Raw genomic sequence first — 21,813 nt, forward strand, 5'->3', positions numbered from 1 at the left:
CTACTTTGTCAGGGTGCACAGATAAGTATGGAGGTTTTGAGGAAAGGGCCTTAAGACCACTCACCCTGCGAGCAGAGGTTATAACAACCAGAAAGACAGTTTTGAAGGTGAGGAGCTGCAAGGGACAATTATGCATTGGCTCAAAGGGGGTAAACATCAAATAAGTAAGTACAAGATTATACCATTACCAATACCAGTGGCCCCAAGAGCACTCAAGGACAAATGGAGTGGACCCAATCTAATTGTTGAGAAAAAGGGTGAGGTTATCTACTTGGTAGACCTAGGCACGGGCCAGGAGTCCCCTTAGGGTCCTCCATGTCAACCGCCTGAAACCCTACTATGACAGGGCTGATCTCACCCTGCTCATGGCAACTGATGAGGGACAGGAAGAAGAGAGTGACCCTCTCCCTGATCTCTTCTCCACCACTGAAGCTGATGGCTTAGTGGAGGGAGTAGTACTTGCAGATTGTCTTACTGCTGAGCAGAAAGACAACTGTGTAAATCTTTTAAGTCAGTTTTCTGAACTCTTCTCACTGATACCAGGTACCACTACTTGGTGTGAGCATAAAATCAATACTGAAACCTTATTGTCCCTTGTGTGGGGGGGAGGGGGGAGTTGTGTAGGAAAGTACCTTCTTGCCTGACATGTCACCCCCATTTCTACTGTATGTATGTTTGTTTTTGCCTGTGTCACTGTGATCCTGCTAGCCAGGACCCCAGTGCTCATAAAGTATGCCCTGTATGTGTTCCCTGTGTGGAGCCTAACTGTATCACTGAGGCTCTGCTAATCAGAACCTCAGTGTTTAACCTCTCTCTGCTTTTAAAATTGTCACTGCAGGCTAGTGACTAATTATAGCAATTCTCATTGGCACACTGGAACACCCTTATAATTCCCTAGTATATGGTACCCAAGTACCCAGGGTATTGGGGTTCCGGGAAATCCCTATGGGCTTCAGCATTTCTTTTGCCACCCATAGGGAGCTCAGAAAATTCTTACACAGGACTGCCACTGCAGCCTGAGTGAAATAACACCCACGTTATTTCACAGCCATTTTACACTGCACTTAAGTAACTTATAAGTCACCTATATGTCTAACCCTCACTTAGTGAAGGTTAGGCGCAAAGTTACTTAGTGTGTGGGCACCCTGGCACTAGCCAAGGTGCCCCCACATTGTTCAGGGCAAATTCCCCAGACTTTGTGAGTGCGGGACACCATTACACGCGTGCTCTACATATAGGTCTACACCTATATGCAGCATCACAATGGTAACTCTGAACATGGCCATGTAACATGTCTAGGATCATGGACTTGTCACCCCAATACCATTCTGGTATTGGGGGGACAATTCCATACATCCCGGGTCTCCAGCATAGAGCCCGGGTACTGCCAAACTAACTTTCCGGGGTTTTCAAAGCAGCTACCGCTGCTGCCAACCCTGAGAGAGATTTCTGCCCCCTGGGGCCTGAGCAGCCCAGTCCCAGGAAGGCAGAACAAAGGATTTCCTCTGAGAGAGGGTGTTACACCCTCTCCCTTTGGAAATAGGTGTGAATGGCCTGGGAGGAGTAGCTTCTCCTGGCCTCTGGAAATGCTTTGAAGGGCACAAATGGTGCCCTCCTTGCATAAGCCAGTCTACACCGGTTCAGGGACCCCCCCAGCCCTGCTCTGGTGCTAAACTGGACAAAGGAAAGGGGAGTGACCAATCCCCTGACCAGCACCTCACAGGGGAAGTGCCCAGAGCTCCTCCAGTGTGTCCCAGACCTCTGCCATCTTGGATGCAGAGGTGTGAGGGCACAATGGACAGCTCTGAGTGTCCAGTGTCAGCAGGTGACGTCAGAGACCCCTCCTGATAGATGCTTACCTTTCTCTGTAGCCAATCCTCCTCTGTGGGCTATTTAGGGTATCTCCTGTGGGTATCTCACCAGATAACGAATACAAGAGCTTACCAGAGTTCCTCTGCACTTCTCTCTTCGACTTCTGCAAGGATCGACCGCTGACTGCTCCAGGACGCCTGCAAAACCAAAACAAAGTAGCAAGAAGACTACCAGAAACATTGTAGCGCCTCATCCTACCGGCTTTCTAGACTTTCCTGGTGGTGCATGTTCTGAGGGCTGTCTGCCTTCACCCTGCACTGGAAGCCAAGAAGAAATCTCCTGTGGGTCGATGGAATCTTCCCCCTGCCAACGCAGGCACCAAACTTCTGCATCACCGGTCCTCTGGGTCCCCTCTCATCCTGACGAGTGTGGTCCCTGGAACACAGGAGCTGGGTCCAAGTGTCCACGACAGTCCAGTGGCCCTTCTGTACAAATTTGGTGGAGTTAAGTCCTTGCCTCCCCATGCCAGACAGTAATCCTGTGTACTGCGTGAACTGCAGCTGCTCAGGCTTCTGTGCACTTTTGCAAGACTTCATTTGTGCACAGCCTATTCCAGGTCCCCAGCACTCCGTCCTGCATTGCCCAACTCGCTGAGTTGGAATCCGACGCGGTGGGACCCTCTTTTGTTGTTCTGAGTCGACCATCGTCCTCAGAGCTTCTAAGTGCCTGTTCAGGTACTTCTGCGGGTGCTGCCTGCTTCTGCGTGGGCTCTCTGTGTTGCTGAGCGCCCCCTGTGTCTCCTCCTCCAAGGGGCAACCTCCTGGTCCTTCCTGGGCCCTGACAGCACCCAAAATCCTCAACGAGACTCTTGCAGCTTGCAAGGCTTGTTTGCGGTTTTTCTGCGTGGAAACAACTCTGCAACCTTCAGCACGCCGTGGGACATCTTCTGACCAAAGGAGAAGTTCCTGGCACCTTCCGTTGTTGCAGAATCTTTGGCTTCTTCCACCCGGAGGCAGCCCTTTTGCACCTTCATCCGGGGTTTAGTGGGCTCCTGCCCCCCCGGACACTTGCGTGACTCTTGGACATGGTCCCCTTCCTTTGCAGGTCCTCAGGTCCAGGAATCCGTCTTCAGTGCTTTGCAGTCAGTTGTTGCCCTTGCAGAATCCCCTATCTCGACTTTACTGTCTTTCTGGGGTAGTAGGGTATCTTTACTCCTACTTTTCAGTGTCTTGGGGTGGGGTATCTTGGACACCCTTAGTGTTTTCTTACAATCCCAGTGACCCTCTACACACTACACTAGACCTGGGGTCCATTCGTGGTGCGCATTCCACTTTTGGAGTATATGGTTTGTGTTGCCCCTAGGCCTATTTTCTCCTATTGCATTCTATTGTGTTCTACAGTGTTTGCACTACTTTTCCAACTGTTTTACTTACCTGATTTTGGCTTGTGTGTATATATTGTGTAGTTTACTTACCTCCTAAGGGAGTATATCCTCTGAGATACTTTTGGCATATTGTCACTGTAGGAGGCTGGACTGGCTTGTAGTGAGTACCAAGGGGTACTTGCACCTTGCACCAGGCCCAGTTATCCCTTATTAGTGTATAGGGTGTCTAGCAGCTTAGGCTGATAGATAATGGTAGCTTAGCAGAGCAGCTTAGGCTGAACTAGGAGACGTGTGAAGCTACTACAGTACCACTTAGTGTCATATGCACAATATCATAAGAAAACACAATACACAGTTATACTAAAAATAAAGGTACTTTATTTTTATGACAATATGCCAAAGTATCTTAGAGTGTACCCTCAGTGAGAGGATAGGAAATATACACAAGATATATATACACAATAGCAAAAATATGCAGTATAGTCTTAGAAAACAGTGCAAACAATGTATAGTTACAATAGGATGCAATGGGGAAACATAGGGATAGGGGCAACACAAACCATATACTCCAAAAGTGGAATGTGAACCACGAATGGACCCCAAACCTATGTGACCTTGTAGAGGGTCGCTGGGACTATCAGAAAATAGTGAGAGTTAGAAAAATAACCCTCCCCAAGACCCTGAAAAGTGAGTGCCAAGTGCACTAAAGTTCCCCTAAGGACAAAATAGTCGTGTTAGAGGGAGAATGCAAGGAAAACACAAATCAGCAATGCAACAACGATGGATTCCTGTCTGAAGGTACCTGTGGAACAAGGGGACCAAGTCCAAAAGTCACAAGCAGCTCGGAGATGGGCAGATGCCCAAGAAATGCCAGCGGTTGGTGCAAAGAAGCTCTTACTAGGCTGAAGAACTGTGAATACTGCAGGAACGACAAGGGCTAGAGACTTCCCCTTTGGAGGATGGATCCCCCACGCCTTGGAGAGTCGTGCAGAAGTGTTTTCCCGCCGGATGGACGCCAACAAGCCTTGCTACACGCAAATCGTGCGTTTGGCGTTTTTGGACGCTGCTGGGGCCCAGGAGGGACCAGAAGGTCGCAAATTGGACCTGCAGAGAGAGGGGACGTCGAGCAAGAAAAGGAGCCCTCACTGAAGCAGGTAGCACCCGGAGAAGTGCCAGAAACAGGCACTACGAGGATGCGTGAAACGGTGCTCGCCGAAGTTGCACAAAGGAGTCCCACGTCGCCGGAGACCAACTTAGAAAGTCGTGCAATGCAGGTTAGAGTGCCGTGGACCCAGGCTTGGCTGTGCACACAGGATTTCCGCCGGAAGTGCACAGGGGCCGGAGAAGCTTGCAAAGTCGCGGTTCCCAGCAATGCAGCCCAGCGAGGTGAGGCAAGGACTTACCTCCACCAAACTTGGGCTGAAGAGTCACTGGACTGTGGGGGTCACTTGGACGGTGTCGCTGGATTCGAGGGACCTCGCTCGTCGTGCTGAGAGGAGACCCAAGGGACCGGAGATGCAGCTTTTTGGTGCCTGCGGTTGCAGGGGGAAGATTCCGTCGACCCACGGGAGATTTCTTCGGAGCTTCTGGTGCAGAGAGGAGGCAGACTACCCCCACAGCATGCACAAGCAGGAAAACAGTCGAGAAGGCGGCAGGATCAGCGTTACAGAATTGCAGTAGTCGTCTTTGCTACTATGTTGCAGGTTTGCAGGCTTCCAGCGCGGTCAGCGGTCGATTCCTTATCAGAAGGTGAAGAGGGAGATGCAGAGGAACTCGGCTGAGCTCATGCATTCGTTATCTAAAGTTTCCCCAGAGACAGAGACCCTAAATAGCCAGAAAAGAGGGTTTGGCTACCTAGGAGAGAGGAAAGGCTACTAACACCTGAAGGAGCCTATCACAAGGAGTCTCTGACGTCACCTGGTGGCACTGGCCACTCAGAGCAGTCCAGTGTGCCAGCAGCACCTCTGTTTCCAAGATGGCAGAGGTCTGGAGCACACTGGAGGAGCTCTGGACACCTCCCAGGGGAGGTGCAGGTCAGGGGAGTGGTCACTCCCCTTTCCTTTGTCCAGTTTCGCGCCAGAGCAGGGGCTAAGGGGTCCCTGAACCGGTGTAGACTGGCTTATGCAGAATTGGGCACACCTGTGCCCAACAAAGCATTTCCAGAGGCTGGGGGAGGCTACTCCTCCCCTGCCTTCACACCATTTTCCAAAGGGAGAGGGTGTCACACCCTCTCTCAGAGGAAGTTCTTTGTTCTGCCATCCTGGGCCAGGCCTGGCTGGACCCCAGGAGGGCAGCTGCCTGTCTGAGGGGTTGGCAGCAGCAGCAGCTGCAGAGAAACCCCAGGAAGGGCAGTCTGGCAGTACCAGGGTCTGTGCTACAGACCACTGGGATCATGGAATTGTACCAACAATGCCAGGATGGCATAGAGGGGGCAATTCCATGATCATAGACATGTTACATGGCCATATTCGGAGTTACCATGGTGAAGCTACATATAGGTAGTGACCTATATGTAGTGCACGCGTGTAATGGTGTCCCCGCACTCACAAAGTTCAGTGAATTGGCTCTGAACAATGTGGGGGCACCTTGGCTAGTGCCAGGGTGCCCTCACACTAAGTAACTTTGCACCTAACCTTTACCAGGTAAAGGTTAGACATATAGGTGACTTATAAGTTACTTAAGTGCAGTGTAAAATGGCTGTGAAATAACGTGGACGTTATTTCACTCAGGCTGCAGTGGCAGGCCTGTGTAAGAATTGTCAGAGCTCCCTATGGGTGGCAAAAGAAATGCTGCAGCCCATAGGGATCTCCTGGAACCCCAATACCCTGGGTACCTCAGTACCATATACTAGGGAATTATAAGGGTGTTCCAGTAAGCCAATGTAAATTGGTAAAAATGGTCACTAGCCTGTCAGTGACAATTTGGCAAGAAATGAGAGAGCATAACCACTGAGGTTCTGGTTAGCAGAGCCTCAGTGAGACAGTTAGGCACCACACAGGGAACATACACATGCACACCTATGAGCACTGGGGCCCTGTGTGACAGGGTCCCAGTGACACATACATATAGGCCACAAACCTATGAGCACTGGGGTCCTGACCAGCAGGATCCCAGTGACACATAACAACCATACTGAAAACATGGTGTTTTCACTATGAGCACTGAGGCCTGGCTATCAGGATCCCAGTGAGACAGTGAAAACAGTGACAAACACCCTGACATACACTCACAAACAGGCCAAAAGTGGGGGTAACAAGGCTAGAAAGAGGCTACCTTCTCACACAACCCCCCCCCAAACGAAGGACAATAAGGCTAACCTTGGCCAGTTGAGACTTTATTGTCTAAGTGGTGATAAGTAGAGAGTAGCTCTGCAATAGACTGGTTACTCCCTTTATCATCCACTATATGGTTACTTCCCTGTGGGGATGTAAACCACCCTGTTTGAAGTTTTTTAGCTAAGCAACAATGTGAAGATGTATTTTCAGAGTTTCTATCAGTAAGTTTTAGTTTAGAGCAGTGGGAATTGTCCACTGAACCTATTTGTAGTGATGGAAATGCCAGACAGGGATGCTGTCTCAGAAAAGCCATAGCTGGGCAAAAACTTTGTCCATCTGGCTGGAAGAGAGAACAGGGATGCTGTTTCTCTTGAGTTGGAGCAGGGCAGGGATGCTGTCCTATGAGCTCCACACTAGGGCAGGGATGCTGTCCTAAGTGTTGTGAGGTAGTGCAGGGTTTCTGCACTAAAGTTTCTCTGGAAGGGTTGGAGGGATGCTCCATGTTAACTAAAATGGTGCTGTTTTTCTCACCAATGTTAGTTATCCTACAGAGAGGTACTTCCACCTCAGGGAGTCCAGCTTTGCCAGCTGATGATTCCCTTAGAACAGGTGCCACACCAGGAGAGGTTTCTCCCACCACAGGAATAGTATCCTGAATGGTAGGGTGGTTAGGGGATACTGTGATACCCTTTTTACCTGTTGATGGAGAGGGATCCTGAGTTTTCAGGCCTTCTCTCCTTTGCTTTTTCATTTCACTTGAAATGAGAGGGAACAATTCCTCAGGGATGCCCAGCATGGCTGCATGGGCATAAAACTCTACATCAGCCCAACCTGAGGCCTCTAGGTCATTACCTAAGAGACAGTCTACAGGTAAGCTAGGTGATACCACCACCTGCTTAGGGCCAGTAACTCCACCCCAACTAAACTGAATTATAGCTAAGGGAAGAAACTTAGTGGAGTTATGGACATCAATAATCTTATACTGTTGTCCAATGATGTGTTGTTCAGGAGGCACTAGGTTTTCAGTCACCAAAGTGAAACTGGCACCTGTGTCCCTGTAGGCCAAGGCCTCAACACCATTTATTGAAACTGTCTGCCTGTACTTATCCATTGTAAGGGGACAAGCAGCCAGTGTGGCAAGGCCAATGCCACTAGGTGTGACAGAAACTGTCTTGGGACTGATTACATCAGTTTCCACTATGGACCCATAAGTGAACCCAACTACACCCTTTGCTTGACTGTTGCCAGCAGTCCCACCACTAGTACCACTACTGCTAGGGGCACTAGAGCTTGATGTATTAGTGGTGGTAGGCTCAGGGGGTTTACCTGGACAGGACTTATCCCCTGGCCTATGGCCTCTGTTTTTACACACAAAGCACCAAGGCTTTTTAATGTGTGCAGGTTGGGAAGAAGAGGAAGAATTTGTTTTATCCCCACCCTCTGAAGAGTGTTTAAGATTTGAAGTGGGATCTTTGGTTTTACCCTTATCCCCATGCTTATCTTGAGATTTTTCACCATCTTTCTTCTTATTGCCATCTTTGTCACCCCCTGTATGAACTTTTCTGTTCACCCTTGTTCTGACCCATTTGTCTGCCTTCTTTCCCAATTCTTGGGGAGAGGTCAGATCAGAGTCTACCAGGTACTGGTGCAACAAATCAGACACACAATTATTAAGTATATGCTCTCTCAGGATTGTGTTATACAGGCTTTCATAATCAGTAACTTTACTGCCATGTAACCACCCCTCCAAGGCCTTCACTGAATGGTCAATGAAATCAACCCAGTCTTGTGAAGACTCCTTTTTGGTCTCTCTGAACTTTATCCTGTACTGTTCAGTGGTTAAGCCATAACCATCCAGGAGTGCATTCTTAAGAACTGTAAAATTATTGGCATCATTTTCTTTCACAGTAAGGAGCCTATCCCTACCTTTTCCACTAAATGATAGCCATAGGATAGCAGCCCACTGCCTTTGAGGGACATCCTGTACAGCACAGGCCCTCTCAAGTGCAGCAAACCACTTGTTAATGTCATCCCCCTCCTTATAAGGGGGAACTATCTTGTGCAGATTCCTGGAATCATGCTCTTTTGCAGGATGACTATGGGGAATACTGCTGCTGCCACCATGGGTATCTAAACCCAACTTCTGTCTTTCCCTCTCTATTTCTAAAGACTGTCTATCCAAATCCAGCTGTTGCTTCTTGAGCTTCAGTCTGGTTTGTTCCACTCTCAATCTATTGAGCTCCCTTTCTAACAATCTGTCATCAGGGTGGGTGGGAGGGACATTTCTAGATACAGAGGTATGATGGGAATGAACAGAAGGAGACCTGTCCCTTACAGAGGGCACCCTAACAGCTTGGCTACCAGCATAATGTGAGATCACATCATCAGTATGGTGTGATTCAACCTCTGTACCAACTATGCTAGACTGTCTAGTAATGGGCAGGCTGAGAAGTTTCTTTCCTGAACCTTTTCCTGGGGGAGTCCCTGGATCAGATTGAGAACCATTAGCTACTTTTTCTACAGATTGGGCACTTATGGCCTTATCCTGTACTCTAAGCATATTAATTAACAGTTCTAAGGAAGGATTCTTCCCTACACTCAAACCTCTCTCTATGCAGAGACTCCTTGCTCCTTTCCAGCTAAGGTGATCATATGCAAGTTTGGACAGTTCAACATTTTGGCCTGTGCCAGACATTTTTAGAGAGAGTTAAAGTGATAGACAAAGAGAAAAAAGTTTTCAGAACTTTTTGGAAAGACAGAAAAAACTTTTTAAACTTTTAAGAACTTTTTGAAAGTTTAGAAGTACTTTTCAGCACTTAGAAAAGAGTGAAAAGAGGAAATGCAAAACTTTTTGGCTATGTGTATATACACTGACCTTGTTTTGTATATTTTTCTCTTATGAAAAGTACAATGACAAGAGTGGTAAGTAGTCTCAAAGCACTTATCCCACCGCTGCACAACCAATGTAGGAGGCTGGACTGGCTTGTAGTGAGTACCAAGGGGTACTTGCACCTTGCACCAGGCCCAGTTATCCCTTATTAGTGTATAGGGTGTCTAGCAGCTTAGGCTGATAGATAATGGTAGCTTAGCAGAGCAGCTTAGGCTGAACTAGGAGACGTGTGAAGCTACTACAGTACCACTTAGTGTCATATGCACAATATCATAAGAAAACACAATACACAGTTATACTAAAAATAAAGGTACTTTATTTTTATGACAATATGCCAAAGTATCTTAGAGTGTACCCTCAGTGAGAGGATAGGAAATATACACAAGATATATATACACAATAGCAAAAATATGCAGTATAGTCTTAGAAAACAGTGCAAACAATGTATAGTTACAATAGGATGCAATGGGGAAACATAGGGATAGGGGCAACACAAACCATATACTCCAAAAGTGGAATGTGAACCACGAATGGACCCCAAACCTATGTGACCTTGTAGAGGGTCGCTGGGACTATCAGAAAATAGTGAGAGTTAGAAAAATAACCCTCCCCAAGACCCTGAAAAGTGAGTGCCAAGTGCACTAAAGTTCCCCTAAGGACAAAATAGTCGTGTTAGAGGGAGAATGCAAGGAAAACACAAATCAGCAATGCAACAACGATGGATTCCTGTCTGAAGGTACCTGTGGAACAAGGGGACCAAGTCCAAAAGTCACAAGCAGCTCGGAGATGGGCAGATGCCCAAGAAATGCCAGCGGTTGGTGCAAAGAAGCTCTTACTAGGCTGAAGAACTGTGAATACTGCAGGAACGACAAGGGCTAGAGACTTCCCCTTTGGAGGATGGATCCCCCACGCCTTGGAGAGTCGTGCAGAAGTGTTTTCCCGCCGGATGGACGCCAACAAGCCTTGCTACACGCAAATCGTGCGTTTGGCGTTTTTGGACGCTGCTGGGGCCCAGGAGGGACCAGAAGGTCGCAAATTGGACCTGCAGAGAGAGGGGACGTCGAGCAAGAAAAGGAGCCCTCACTGAAGCAGGTAGCACCCGGAGAAGTGCCAGAAACAGGCACTACGAGGATGCGTGAAACGGTGCTCGCCGAAGTTGCACAAAGGAGTCCCACGTCGCCGGAGACCAACTTAGAAAGTCGTGCAATGCAGGTTAGAGTGCCGTGGACCCAGGCTTGGCTGTGCACACAGGATTTCCGCCGGAAGTGCACAGGGGCCGGAGAAGCTTGCAAAGTCGCGGTTCCCAGCAATGCAGCCCAGCGAGGTGAGGCAAGGACTTACCTCCACCAAACTTGGGCTGAAGAGTCACTGGACTGTGGGGGTCACTTGGACGGTGTCGCTGGATTCGAGGGACCTCGCTCGTCGTGCTGAGAGGAGACCCAAGGGACCGGAGATGCAGCTTTTTGGTGCCTGCGGTTGCAGGGGGAAGATTCCGTCGACCCACGGGAGATTTCTTCGGAGCTTCTGGTGCAGAGAGGAGGCAGACTACCCCCACAGCATGCACAAGCAGGAAAACAGTCGAGAAGGCGGCAGGATCAGCGTTACAGAATTGCAGTAGTCGTCTTTGCTACTATGTTGCAGGTTTGCAGGCTTCCAGCGCGGTCAGCGGTCGATTCCTTATCAGAAGGTGAAGAGGGAGATGCAGAGGAACTCGGCTGAGCTCATGCATTCGTTATCTAAAGTTTCCCCAGAGACAGAGACCCTAAATAGCCAGAAAAGAGGGTTTGGCTACCTAGGAGAGAGGAAAGGCTACTAACACCTGAAGGAGCCTATCACAAGGAGTCTCTGACGTCACCTGGTGGCACTGGCCACTCAGAGCAGTCCAGTGTGCCAGCAGCACCTCTGTTTCCAAGATGGCAGAGGTCTGGAGCACACTGGAGGAGCTCTGGACACCTCCCAGGGGAGGTGCAGGTCAGGGGAGTGGTCACTCCCCTTTCCTTTGTCCAGTTTCGCGCCAGAGCAGGGGCTAAGGGGTCCCTGAACCGGTGTAGACTGGCTTATGCAGAATTGGGCACACCTGTGCCCAACAAAGCATTTCCAGAGGCTGGGGGAGGCTACTCCTCCCCTGCCTTCACACCATTTTCCAAAGGGAGAGGGTGTCACACCCTCTCTCAGAGGAAGTTCTTTGTTCTGCCATCCTGGGCCAGGCCTGGCTGGACCCCAGGAGGGCAGCTGCCTGTCTGAGGGGTTGGCAGCAGCAGCAGCTGCAGAGAAACCCCAGGAAGGGCAGTCTGGCAGTACCAGGGTCTGTGCTACAGACCACTGGGATCATGGAATTGTACCAACAATGCCAGGATGGCATAGAGGGGGCAATTCCATGATCATAGACATGTTACATGGCCATATTCGGAGTTACCATGGTGAAGCTACATATAGGTAGTGACCTATATGTAGTGCACGCGTGTAATGGTGTCCCCGCACTCACAAAGTTCAGTGAATTGGCTCTGAACAATGTGGGGGCACCTTGGCTAGTGCCAGGGTGCCCTCACACTAAGTAACTTTGCACCTAACCTTTACCAGGTAAAGGTTAGACATATAGGTGACTTATAAGTTACTTAAGTGCAGTGTAAAATGGCTGTGAAATAACGTGGACGTTATTTCACTCAGGCTGCAGTGGCAGGCCTGTGTAAGAATTGTCAGAGCTCCCTATGGGTGGCAAAAGAAATGCTGCAGCCCATAGGGATCTCCTGGAACCCCAATACCCTGGGTACCTCAGTACCATATACTAGGGAATTATAAGGGTGTTCCAGTAAGCCAATGTAAATTGGTAAAAATGGTCACTAGCCTGTCAGTGACAATTTGGCAAGAAATGAGAGAGCATAACCACTGAGGTTCTGGTTAGCAGAGCCTCAGTGAGACAGTTAGGCACCACACAGGGAACATACACATGCACACCTATGAGCACTGGGGCCCTGTGTGACAGGGTCCCAGTGACACATACATATAGGCCACAAACCTATGAGCACTGGGGTCCTGACCAGCAGGATCCCAGTGACACATAACAACCATACTGAAAACATGGTGTTTTCACTATGAGCACTGAGGCCTGGCTATCAGGATCCCAGTGAGACAGTGAAAACAGTGACAAACACCCTGACATACACTCACAAACAGGCCAAAAGTGGGGGTAACAAGGCTAGAAAGAGGCTACCTTCTCACAGTCACTAAAATAAAGTACCTTTATTTTTAGTAACTCTGAGTATTGTGTTTTCTTGTGATATAGTGCTATCTGATATAAGTGTTTTAGTAGGAGCTTTGCATGTCTCCTAGTTCAGCCTAAGCTGCTCTGCTATAGCTACCTCTATCAGCCTAAGCTGCTAGAACACCTCTAATCTACTAATAAGGGATAACTGGACCTGGCACAAAGTGTAAGTACCATCAGGTGCCCACTATAAGCTAGACCAGCCTCCTACACTGAGCCATTGTGAGCATCTTGAATTTCTCCTTTCTGAGGACGAAGTTGAGGATTCGGAGAGCTAGGCTAGGCCGAAGGCCCTTGTCCTTTTTGGGGACCAGAAAGTAGCTGGAGTAGCAAGCATATCGTACTTCTGGCACTGGAACCCTGTAGGAAGCTGGCTCTCTATATGGTGCACTAAAAAGAAGTACACTGTGCAGGGAGTCCAGTGGAAACCCAATTGATTTGTAGAGGCAAAAGTAGATACAACTAATGCTCTATTTGTGGTAGGGCGGGGCGAGCAGTTAGGCTTATGTGAGAAAGTAGCCTCTTTCTAGCATGGTTACCCCCACTTTTGGCCTGTTTGTGAGTATGTGTCAGTGTGTTTTTACTGTGTCACTGGGATCCCAGTAGCCAGGACCCCAGTGCTCATAGTTTGTGGCCTAATGTATGTGTTGTCAGTAGTGCTTGACTGTGTCACTGAGGCTCTGCTAACCAGAACCTCAGTGCTTCTGCTCTCTCTGCTTTTAAATTTGTCACTATAGGCTAGTGACTTCATATACCAATTTCAATTGGCACACTGGACCCCCCCCTTATAAGTCCCTAGTACATGGTACCTAGGTACCCAGGGCATTGGTGTTCCAGGAGATCCTTATGGGCTGCAGCATTTCTTCTGCCATCCATGAGGAGCTCAGACAAACCCTTTCACAGGAGTGCCACTGCAGCCTGTGTGAAATAGTGCACACACTATTTCACAACTATTTTAACAGCACTTAAGTAACTTATAAGTCACATATATGTCCAACCTTCACTTGCTAAAGGTTAGGTGCAAAGTTACTAACTGTGAGGGCACCCTTCCACTAGCAACAACGCACCCACATAGTTCAGGGCCATTTGCCGGGACTTTGTGAGTGCGGGGACGTTATTACACGCGTGCAATACATATAGGTCAATACTTATATGTAGCTTCACAATAGTAACTCAAAATATGGCCATGTAACGTGTCTAAGATCATGGAATTGTCCCTCCCCACTCCCCCATTCCAAATCTGGTATTGGGGAGCCAATTCCATGCATCCTGGGGGCTCCACTATGGACCCCCAGTACTGCCAAACCAGCGCTCTGAGGCTCGCTGCAGCTACAGCTGCTGCCACCTTACAGACAGAGTTCTGCCCTTTTGGGGTCTGAGCAGCTCAGTCCCAGGAAGGCAGAACAAAGCATTTCCTCTGAGAGCAGGGTGTTACACCCTCTCCCTTTGGAAATGGTTGTTACAGGCTGGGGAGGGGTAGCCTCCCCCAGCCTCTAGAAATGCTTTGAAGGGCACAGATGGTACCCTCCTTGCATAAGCCAGTCTACAGCGGTTCAGAGACCCCTTGTCCCCTGCTCTGGTGTGAAACTGGACAAAGGAAAGGGGAGTGACCACTCCCCTGTCCAGCAACACCCCAGGGGTGGTGCTGAGAGCTCCTCCAATGTGTCCCAGACTTCAGCCATCTTGCCTGGCAAAGTGTGGGGGCACTCTGGAGGGCTCTGAGTGGCCAGTGCCAGCAGGTAACATCACAGACCCCTCCTGATAGGTCCTTACCTGATAAGGTAGCCATCCCCCTCTCAGGGCTATTTAGGTTCTCTCTTTGGGTTCTCTTCAGATTCTACTTGCAAGTTTCCAACAGGAATCCTCTGCAACTACTCCTTCATCCTTTGACCTCGGATCAACTGTAGCCTGCTCCAGGAACCGCTGTAACAGCAACAAAGTATCTACAAGGGATACTTTTCTTCTGCAACTTCAGCTCCAGCCAGCAACTGCAACAGTTTCCACGGTGTGTACGTTATGTGGACTCCCTGTCTTCATCCTGCACCAGAAGAACGAAGAAATCTCCTGTGGGGTGACGGAGTCACTCCCCTGTTCACGCAGGCAGCTTCTAAGTCGACGACCGGTACTCCTGGACTCCTCTCTCAGCGACGAGCGTGCTCCTAGAAACACAGAGGGCAGACCCCATCGACATAGACATAGAATCTCCACCTCCTGAGGCATTTGTGCACTATTTGCAAAATTCCTTCATGCACAGCCTGGCCCAGGTCCCCAGCACTCTATTCTGCAACGCTCAACTCGCTGAGTTGACCTCTGGCGGCGTGGGACCCTTCTTTGTAGTGCTGCACCAACCGCGTTTTGCATCTCCTTTGTCCCTGTGTCCTGGGACTCCCATGGGTGCTGCCTTGCATCCTGAGGGCTCTCTAAAGTGCTGAGAGCCCCCTCTTCCTCCTCACACCGAGTTGAGGGCCCCAGGTCCCTCCTTGGTCCAGCCAGCGCCATTTTGACACAAAACGCAACTTTGTCGTAACCAAGGCTTGTTGCCGACTTCCAACAAGAAATCATGTCTGCATCCAGGCTCTGGGGTGGGGTCATTTACTTACCTTTACTGTATTCTTACTCTCCCAGCGATTCTGCACACACTACACTTGTCTAGGGGGAAATTTGTAATTCACATTCCACTTTCTTAGTATATGGTTTGTGTTGCCCCTAGACCTATTTTCTCCCATTGCATTCTATCACATTTCCAATTGTTTGCACTATCCTATGTCTAATTACTTACCTTATGTTTGTGTCTAGTGTATATATTGTGTGTAATACTTACCTCCAGAAGGAGTATTGCCTCTAAGATATTGTTGGTACTGTGTCACCCAAATAAACTACCTTTATTTTTGGTAACACTGAGTATTGTCTTTGCTTGTGTATAAGTACTGTGTAACTATCAGTGGTATTGGATGAGCTTTGCATGTCTCCTAGTTCAGCCTAAGCTGCTCTGCTATAGCTCCTTCTATCAGCCTAAGCTGCTAGAACACTTCTGCATTTCACTAATAAGGGATAACTGGACCTGGTATAAGGTCTAAGTACCCAAGGTACCCACTACAAACCAGGCCAGCCTCCTACAGCTTATCAAAGGGTAGTGCAAGGCATTTGTTGTACTCAGAGGCAATAAATGAGACACACACTTAAAGAATAAATCCAAGATCAATTTAGAGAAATCACACTTCTTTTTCATATATATTTTGAAACTAAGAACTTTACAAAAGATTAAGTGCTGATTTTGGGTTTAAAAGTTGCATGTAAGTAAAGAGTTCAAACCTGTGCACCTTTACACACAATGCAATCCCATGGAGAGACAAGTCAATAATAGATAAAGGTCAGTTTTGGGGGTTCATCTTCTGGGTTTAGAGAAGTAGGGGCCCATGGTCTGAAGTTCATCCAGTAGTTTGACTGGAGTTCCCTGAATTCCACCGGGAGCAGGGTGCTGGTGAGGTTGTAGCTGGGCACGCTACGAAGAATGGGGCCACCTAAAAACGGGCTGCACAGTGGGGCTTGGGGACAAATCCGATAGCTCCCAAATGGGGGCTTGGGTCAAAAGGGGCCTTAGAGGAGGGGGTCATAGCCGGTTCTTCAAAACCCAGCCGGTCAGCTCGGGTGTACAGTGGACAGGGAGGCTTGGCTCTGTGCGCATCAATGCTCCTCACGTTCTGGGTCAACCAGCTGGCAGGGGCAAACTTAGGACAGCTGGGCCTCTCACAAGGTGGGACTCAGTGAAGCTAATGTCCCTAGACTGCTGCTTGGTCCTGGTACAGTGAGAATCCTGACTGGACTCTCACTGTTGATGCTTGGTGCAGGGCATCCGGTGGCCCAGGGATGGGTGTTGCACGGCTCCGGTGGGTCCTGCTGTCACACTTGGTGGAGGGGTCAGCCCTGGTCCTCCAGAGCACGGGTACCTCCTCCTGGTCATCCACAGCATTGGTCAGGGCCGGGGAGCTGCAAGGTGGGGACTGGTCTCTGCTCGTTGGTGCCTGTGGGCTGCAAGGAAGTAGCAACTCTAATCCAGGGAAGACTGGCGGTGGTTTTGAAGTGCTGGCAGGATACCTGAGGCTTTGATAGTTCTCTGGCTTGCATGACAAGTCACTCTGTCGTAATTGTCGAGACAGAAGCTGGCAGGCAGGGTTTCACAGCAAAATGTCCACAGCTCGTATGCTGTTCTTGCCAGGATGTGGCTCTTCTTTTTCCTTTTATCTTGATCCGTCAAATATGAGTTCTTGGGTTCATTGCTGCCACCTAAATACTCAATTTAGGGGCATTAGTGCCAGGCAGCAGCAAATGGGATGGCTACCGGTAGGGTAGCTACACCCACTACATGACCAATTCCATTGGGAAGTGGGCATAACCCTGACCCTAGAATACTAATTCAGTCCAAAACAAGATGGGGGAAATTAAAAAGTAGTGTCAACATCAGCTGGTCCTCCTAGGGGTGGGACTGGCATGAGGTGGGAACATTTCCTAATCTTACTAATTTTCCTGCATGTCTCCAAATGGGGTCAGGACAGGTGGCTGGTCATCTCAGCCATTTGGAGAAACCTGGGTCACATCACAAAGGCGGCTTGGCCTTTGAAGCTTTCCGCCCTGGAATGCCCATCCTGCCTGGAAGAGGCGATAACTCCTATGCCAAGAGCAGGCTTTTACTCCTGGCCTCTGAGAGCACTGGCTCTCACCTCAGAAGGTCGGAAATCTGTCTAGGGTGGCTGTACGAGTTTAGACCAGTCAGTTAACACAGTAGCAGTCGGGTAGGTTTTCAGGGGGCACCTCTAATGCGCCCTCTGAGTGCATGTATTAATAAATTCATCACTGGATTCAGTGAAGGTTTATTAATACAAGATGTTTTATACTAAACATCCCTAGTTTCAGTGAAGCTGTCATGTAGCCTGGGAACTCGTAGTGACCAGTATCTAGCACATGCACTTAAAATGGCTTCCCTGTTCACTTCCTTTGTCTAGGAATTGACAAAGACATAGTAGGGGTATGTCTGCTCATGCAGGTATGTCCTCACATATGATATAATGCACCATGCCTTAGGGATGTGGGCCTTCTGTAGGGGTGACTTAGAAATATCACATGCAGTGGTAGGGTACCTGGCACATGGGGATGTGTGACAGGTCATGTTTTCAATTTTGTCTGAACAAAGACATGCAGTCTGCAGTGGCAGCACTGTGTGTGTTTTGGTGCAAGGTCTTGGAGGGTGGCAGTATTAGTGCTGCAAGGACCTTCTTTAGTAACCCAAGCCACAAATTTTGCCACCCTCCAGAACCTTGCACCAAACACTCAGATAATGGGAAATGGTCCGGTTGGAAAGTTGCAGCAACTGGGGACTGGAAGGCCAGTCCGGGGGAACCCATAGCAGGGCTTCAGCCTTGAGGTCGATTGGCACTGGTCCCAATCCATCAGCAGATCCAAGAGGCCCAACTGGTGCCAGGGACAGAGCTTTCAGCGGAGAATCAATGGGATCCCTCCTGAACCAAAGGGACCCAAAGGGATTCTGGAGGGAACGGGCAGCCAGGACATAAGGTGCACTGCCTCAAACTCATGGAGTTGGGAGGGGGGCGCTCCCAAAAACTTGTGGAGGCCTTGGAGCCGGCCCAGGTGCTAGCTCAACATTCCTGCCACACCAGAAGAAAAACTTCTCAAAAAGACTTCGACAAAAGTAAAAAAATAAAATAAAAAAAAAGCTCAGACAAAAAGTGATAGACGGGGTAGCTCTCTCCAGATTAGGGCTGACTGGCTCAAAAACGAAAACAACTGACGTCAGTGCGCTATGGTGGTGGCTATATAGGAACCGCGCATGTCACTTCTGCCGCAGCCACCACCACCGATGCCATCTACAGGCGTGCAGGGGTATTGCTCATAAAGAAATTCTGGATCCAGTATGACGTCTGCAGAAAATTCAAAAGGTAAGTCATCTGTCGCTAGAAGTCTATGTCTAATAATCTCATACATGTATAATCAGGCACAATATAAGCTTTTTGATCCCTCATGAAACTAATCCTCTTGCTTAGCTCATGAGGAAACATGCACGCAAACATGATAAATTTGGCCTGGAAATTGTTGATACATACCTTAGCAGTTAGAACCTCTTCCCGACCATCAATTAATTCCTTCTGTAGAAAGTATTTTTGTATGACATTCTTTTCTTGCTTTATTCTTGATAGCCTAAACTCTTCTGTCTCAGCTGAAGAATTCATCTATAAAACAGTGAAAGCAACCTACATAAGCAAGGTAAAACATTCATCTTGGCACTTAAATGGGGAATAAAATCTATTTCATGGTTTAAATACTGCCAAATGAATTACATGCCTCATTTGGATTTTTAAGCAATGCACAAACAATTGGGATTATCTCTACTAACAATCAAATATTTGACTGTCTAAAACGTTTTGCAGTGATTAGACTTCATTGCAATGATTCAAGGACATGTGATGTATCTGTAACAGATACTGGCTGTTTTCTCCACATTTACTAGTTTGCTTATTTTTAAATGTCTGTTATGGTGTCTTGCTTTCATTAGAAGATGTGCTCAGTTTAGAGTATTTCGAATCTTCATGTTGAAAATCCTCCAATAATGCTTCAGATAGCAGTGACCAAGAAGGAACAGAATTATCCTTCAGCAGAGCATTTTGTGACTTTTACTTTGACTTCTGGCCACCGGTGCATAAACTAGTCCACACTGGTTCAGGGACCCCCAGTCCCTGCTCTGGTGCGAAACTGGACCATGAAAAGGGGAGTGATGACTCCCCTGTCCATCACAACCCCAGGGGTGGTGATCAGAGTTCCTCCAAAGTGTCCCTGGGTTCTGCTATCTTGTTTCCAAGGTTGTCAGGGAACTCTGGGAGCATCTGAGTGGCCAGTTCAAACAGGTGACGTCAGAGCCCCCTCCTGATAGGTGCTTACCTAGTTAGGCAACCAATCCCTCCTTTCATGGCTAATTAAGGTCTCTCTCTTGGGTGGGTCCTCAGATTTGGCTTGCAAGACTACAGCAGGATTCCTCTGCAACCTCCACTTTGACTTCTGGCCACTGGAACTGTGACTGGACCCTCCAGGAACCGACAACGCTGCAAACAATGAAGAAGACTCTTCTGCAACTTTGTTTCCACGACTCTTGCCAGCTCTGCAACATTTCCCCAGCCGGGCATCCATAAAAGACAGAAACTCTTCAGCCTGCACTAGAAGGAGGAGGAATCTCCCTTGGAGTAAAGGAGTCACTCCCCTGCAACCGCAGGCAACTAAAGCAAATGACGACTGGCTGCATGCATGTCTCCTCAGCTTGAGCTGCGTGGATCCTGCATCACGGGTGGTGGTCTGGAGTAGTCCTCCTAGACGTCTCCGCCAGCTGTCCAACTTTGGTAGAGGTAAGCCTTTGCCTTCCCTTGCAGGACAGCACCCCAGTGCACTGCGTCTTTTGCAGCTGCCAAGGCTCGTTGGCATCTCCTCCAAGAGATCTTCAGGTGACGTGCAGCTCCACCCCAACACTCCTTCCTGCAAAGCACAGCCTCCTTCGTGGTTTCCGGCGGCGTGGGATCCTCTTTTGTAGTGCTGCATGGGCTCCTTCTGCGACTCCTGTGTCCCTGTCCTGTCAGACTCCTGTGAGTATTGCCTCTGCTCCTGTGGACACGCTGCAACGCAGAGGGTCCCCTATGACTCCCCTTCCTGGGTTGAGTCCTCCTGTGCCTTGCTGGTCCCCAGCAGCACCACCTTTCCGCTAACCATGAGTTTCCCTTTTCAAGGCTTGTTGGTGGAATTCCTGCACCAACACCCATCTGCAATCTTCACTCCAGAGTGGGATATCTTCTGCATCCATCAGGAACTCTTCTCCGGTTCCAGGGCTGCAGTGCTGACCTGTTCTTCCTCACCGTCTGCCAACTTCTGCAAGTACAGCTGGGTGGGTAGTAACTCCTACTCCTCCTGGACTCCACTGTGACTCTAGGACTTGGTCCCCTCTCTCCACAGGTCTTCTTTCTTCAGGAATTAACAGCTAGTTTTCTTGCAGTCTTCTCTGGGAGTCGTCTTTTTCTTCTCTTCCTCCTTTTGGGTGGTTTGGGGAAAATCCAGTGATTTACTCCTGCTTTCATGGTCGCTAGTGGTACTGTGTTACTTATCTCTGTGTTTTTTTTAGTACTCCTAGTTCCCCTCTACACATTCCACTTACCTAGGTAGGGGCCCTGTGTTCGCATTCCATTTTTTAGTATATGATTTGTGCTCCCCCTATGGTCACTATTGGGTATTGCTGTTTGCACTGTTTTCTAACCTTTTCTATGCTTATTTCTGATAGCTAGTGTATATATTTAGTGTATTACATACCTCCTTATGGGAGGGTTGCCCTTCTAGTATTTTGTGGTATTGGGTTTCAAAAATAAAGTACCTTTATTTTTGTACAACTGAGTGTTTTCTTTCATTTGTAAGTGCTATGTGACTACAGTGGTAATGTATGAGCTTTGCATGTCTCCTAGATAAGCCTTGGCCGCTCATCCACAGCTAACTCTAGAGAACCCGGCTTCTAGACACTGCCTACACTTCATTAAGAGGGGATACCTGGACCTGATATAAGGTGTAAGTACTTTGGGTATCTGCAACACACCAGGCCAGCTTCCTACAAACTTCTTCAGCAAGGGCTGTGTAGAAAAGTACCATCTTTCTTGGCATGTTACCCCCAATTTCTACCTGTTTATCAGTATGTTTTGCCTGCTTCACTGGGATCCTGCTAGCCAGGACCCCAGTGCTCATAGTTTGTGGCCTATATGTGTTGTCAGTATGCTTGACTGGGTCACTGGAGTTCTGCTAACCACAACCCCAGTGCTTATGCTCTCTCTACTTACCAAATTTGTCACTATACATTAGTGACTCCATATTCCAATTCTGATTGGCACATTGGACCCTCCTTGTAAGTCCCTAGTATGTGGTACCTAGGTACCGAGGGCACTGGGGTTCCAGGAGATCCTTATGGGCTGCAGCATTTGTTTTGCCACCCATAAGGAAGTCATACGTACAAGCTACTAACCTTCGGTAACAATATATCTGGTAGAGACATATTCTAGTTGCAGATTCCTTACCTTTGAATTTCCCCAGGCGTCAGTCTAGATCTGGAGATTTTTCTTCGAGCGGTACCTCTGCGCATCGTGAGTTGGCGTCAGTCGAC

General features: G+C 48.6%; 1 protein-coding gene across 2 annotated transcripts in view; it reads right to left on the reverse strand.

Annotated features, from left to right (window-relative positions):
- FIRRM (FIGNL1 interacting regulator of recombination and mitosis) overlaps positions 1–21,813 on the reverse strand; it is a 1,527,986-nt gene that overhangs the window by 50,674 nt on the left and 1,455,499 nt on the right. For both annotated transcript variants that reach the window (XM_069231089.1, XM_069231088.1), the window contains one exon: positions 18,740–18,865. In XM_069231089.1, coding sequence (XP_069087190.1) covers positions 18,740–18,865 — 126 coding nt within the window. The remainder of the gene's footprint in view (positions 1–18,739; positions 18,866–21,813) is intronic.

This window comes from Pleurodeles waltl, chromosome 4_2, assembly GCF_031143425.1.
Source record: "Pleurodeles waltl isolate 20211129_DDA chromosome 4_2, aPleWal1.hap1.20221129, whole genome shotgun sequence".
Classification (NCBI taxonomy): domain Eukaryota; kingdom Metazoa; phylum Chordata; class Amphibia; order Caudata; family Salamandridae; genus Pleurodeles; species Pleurodeles waltl.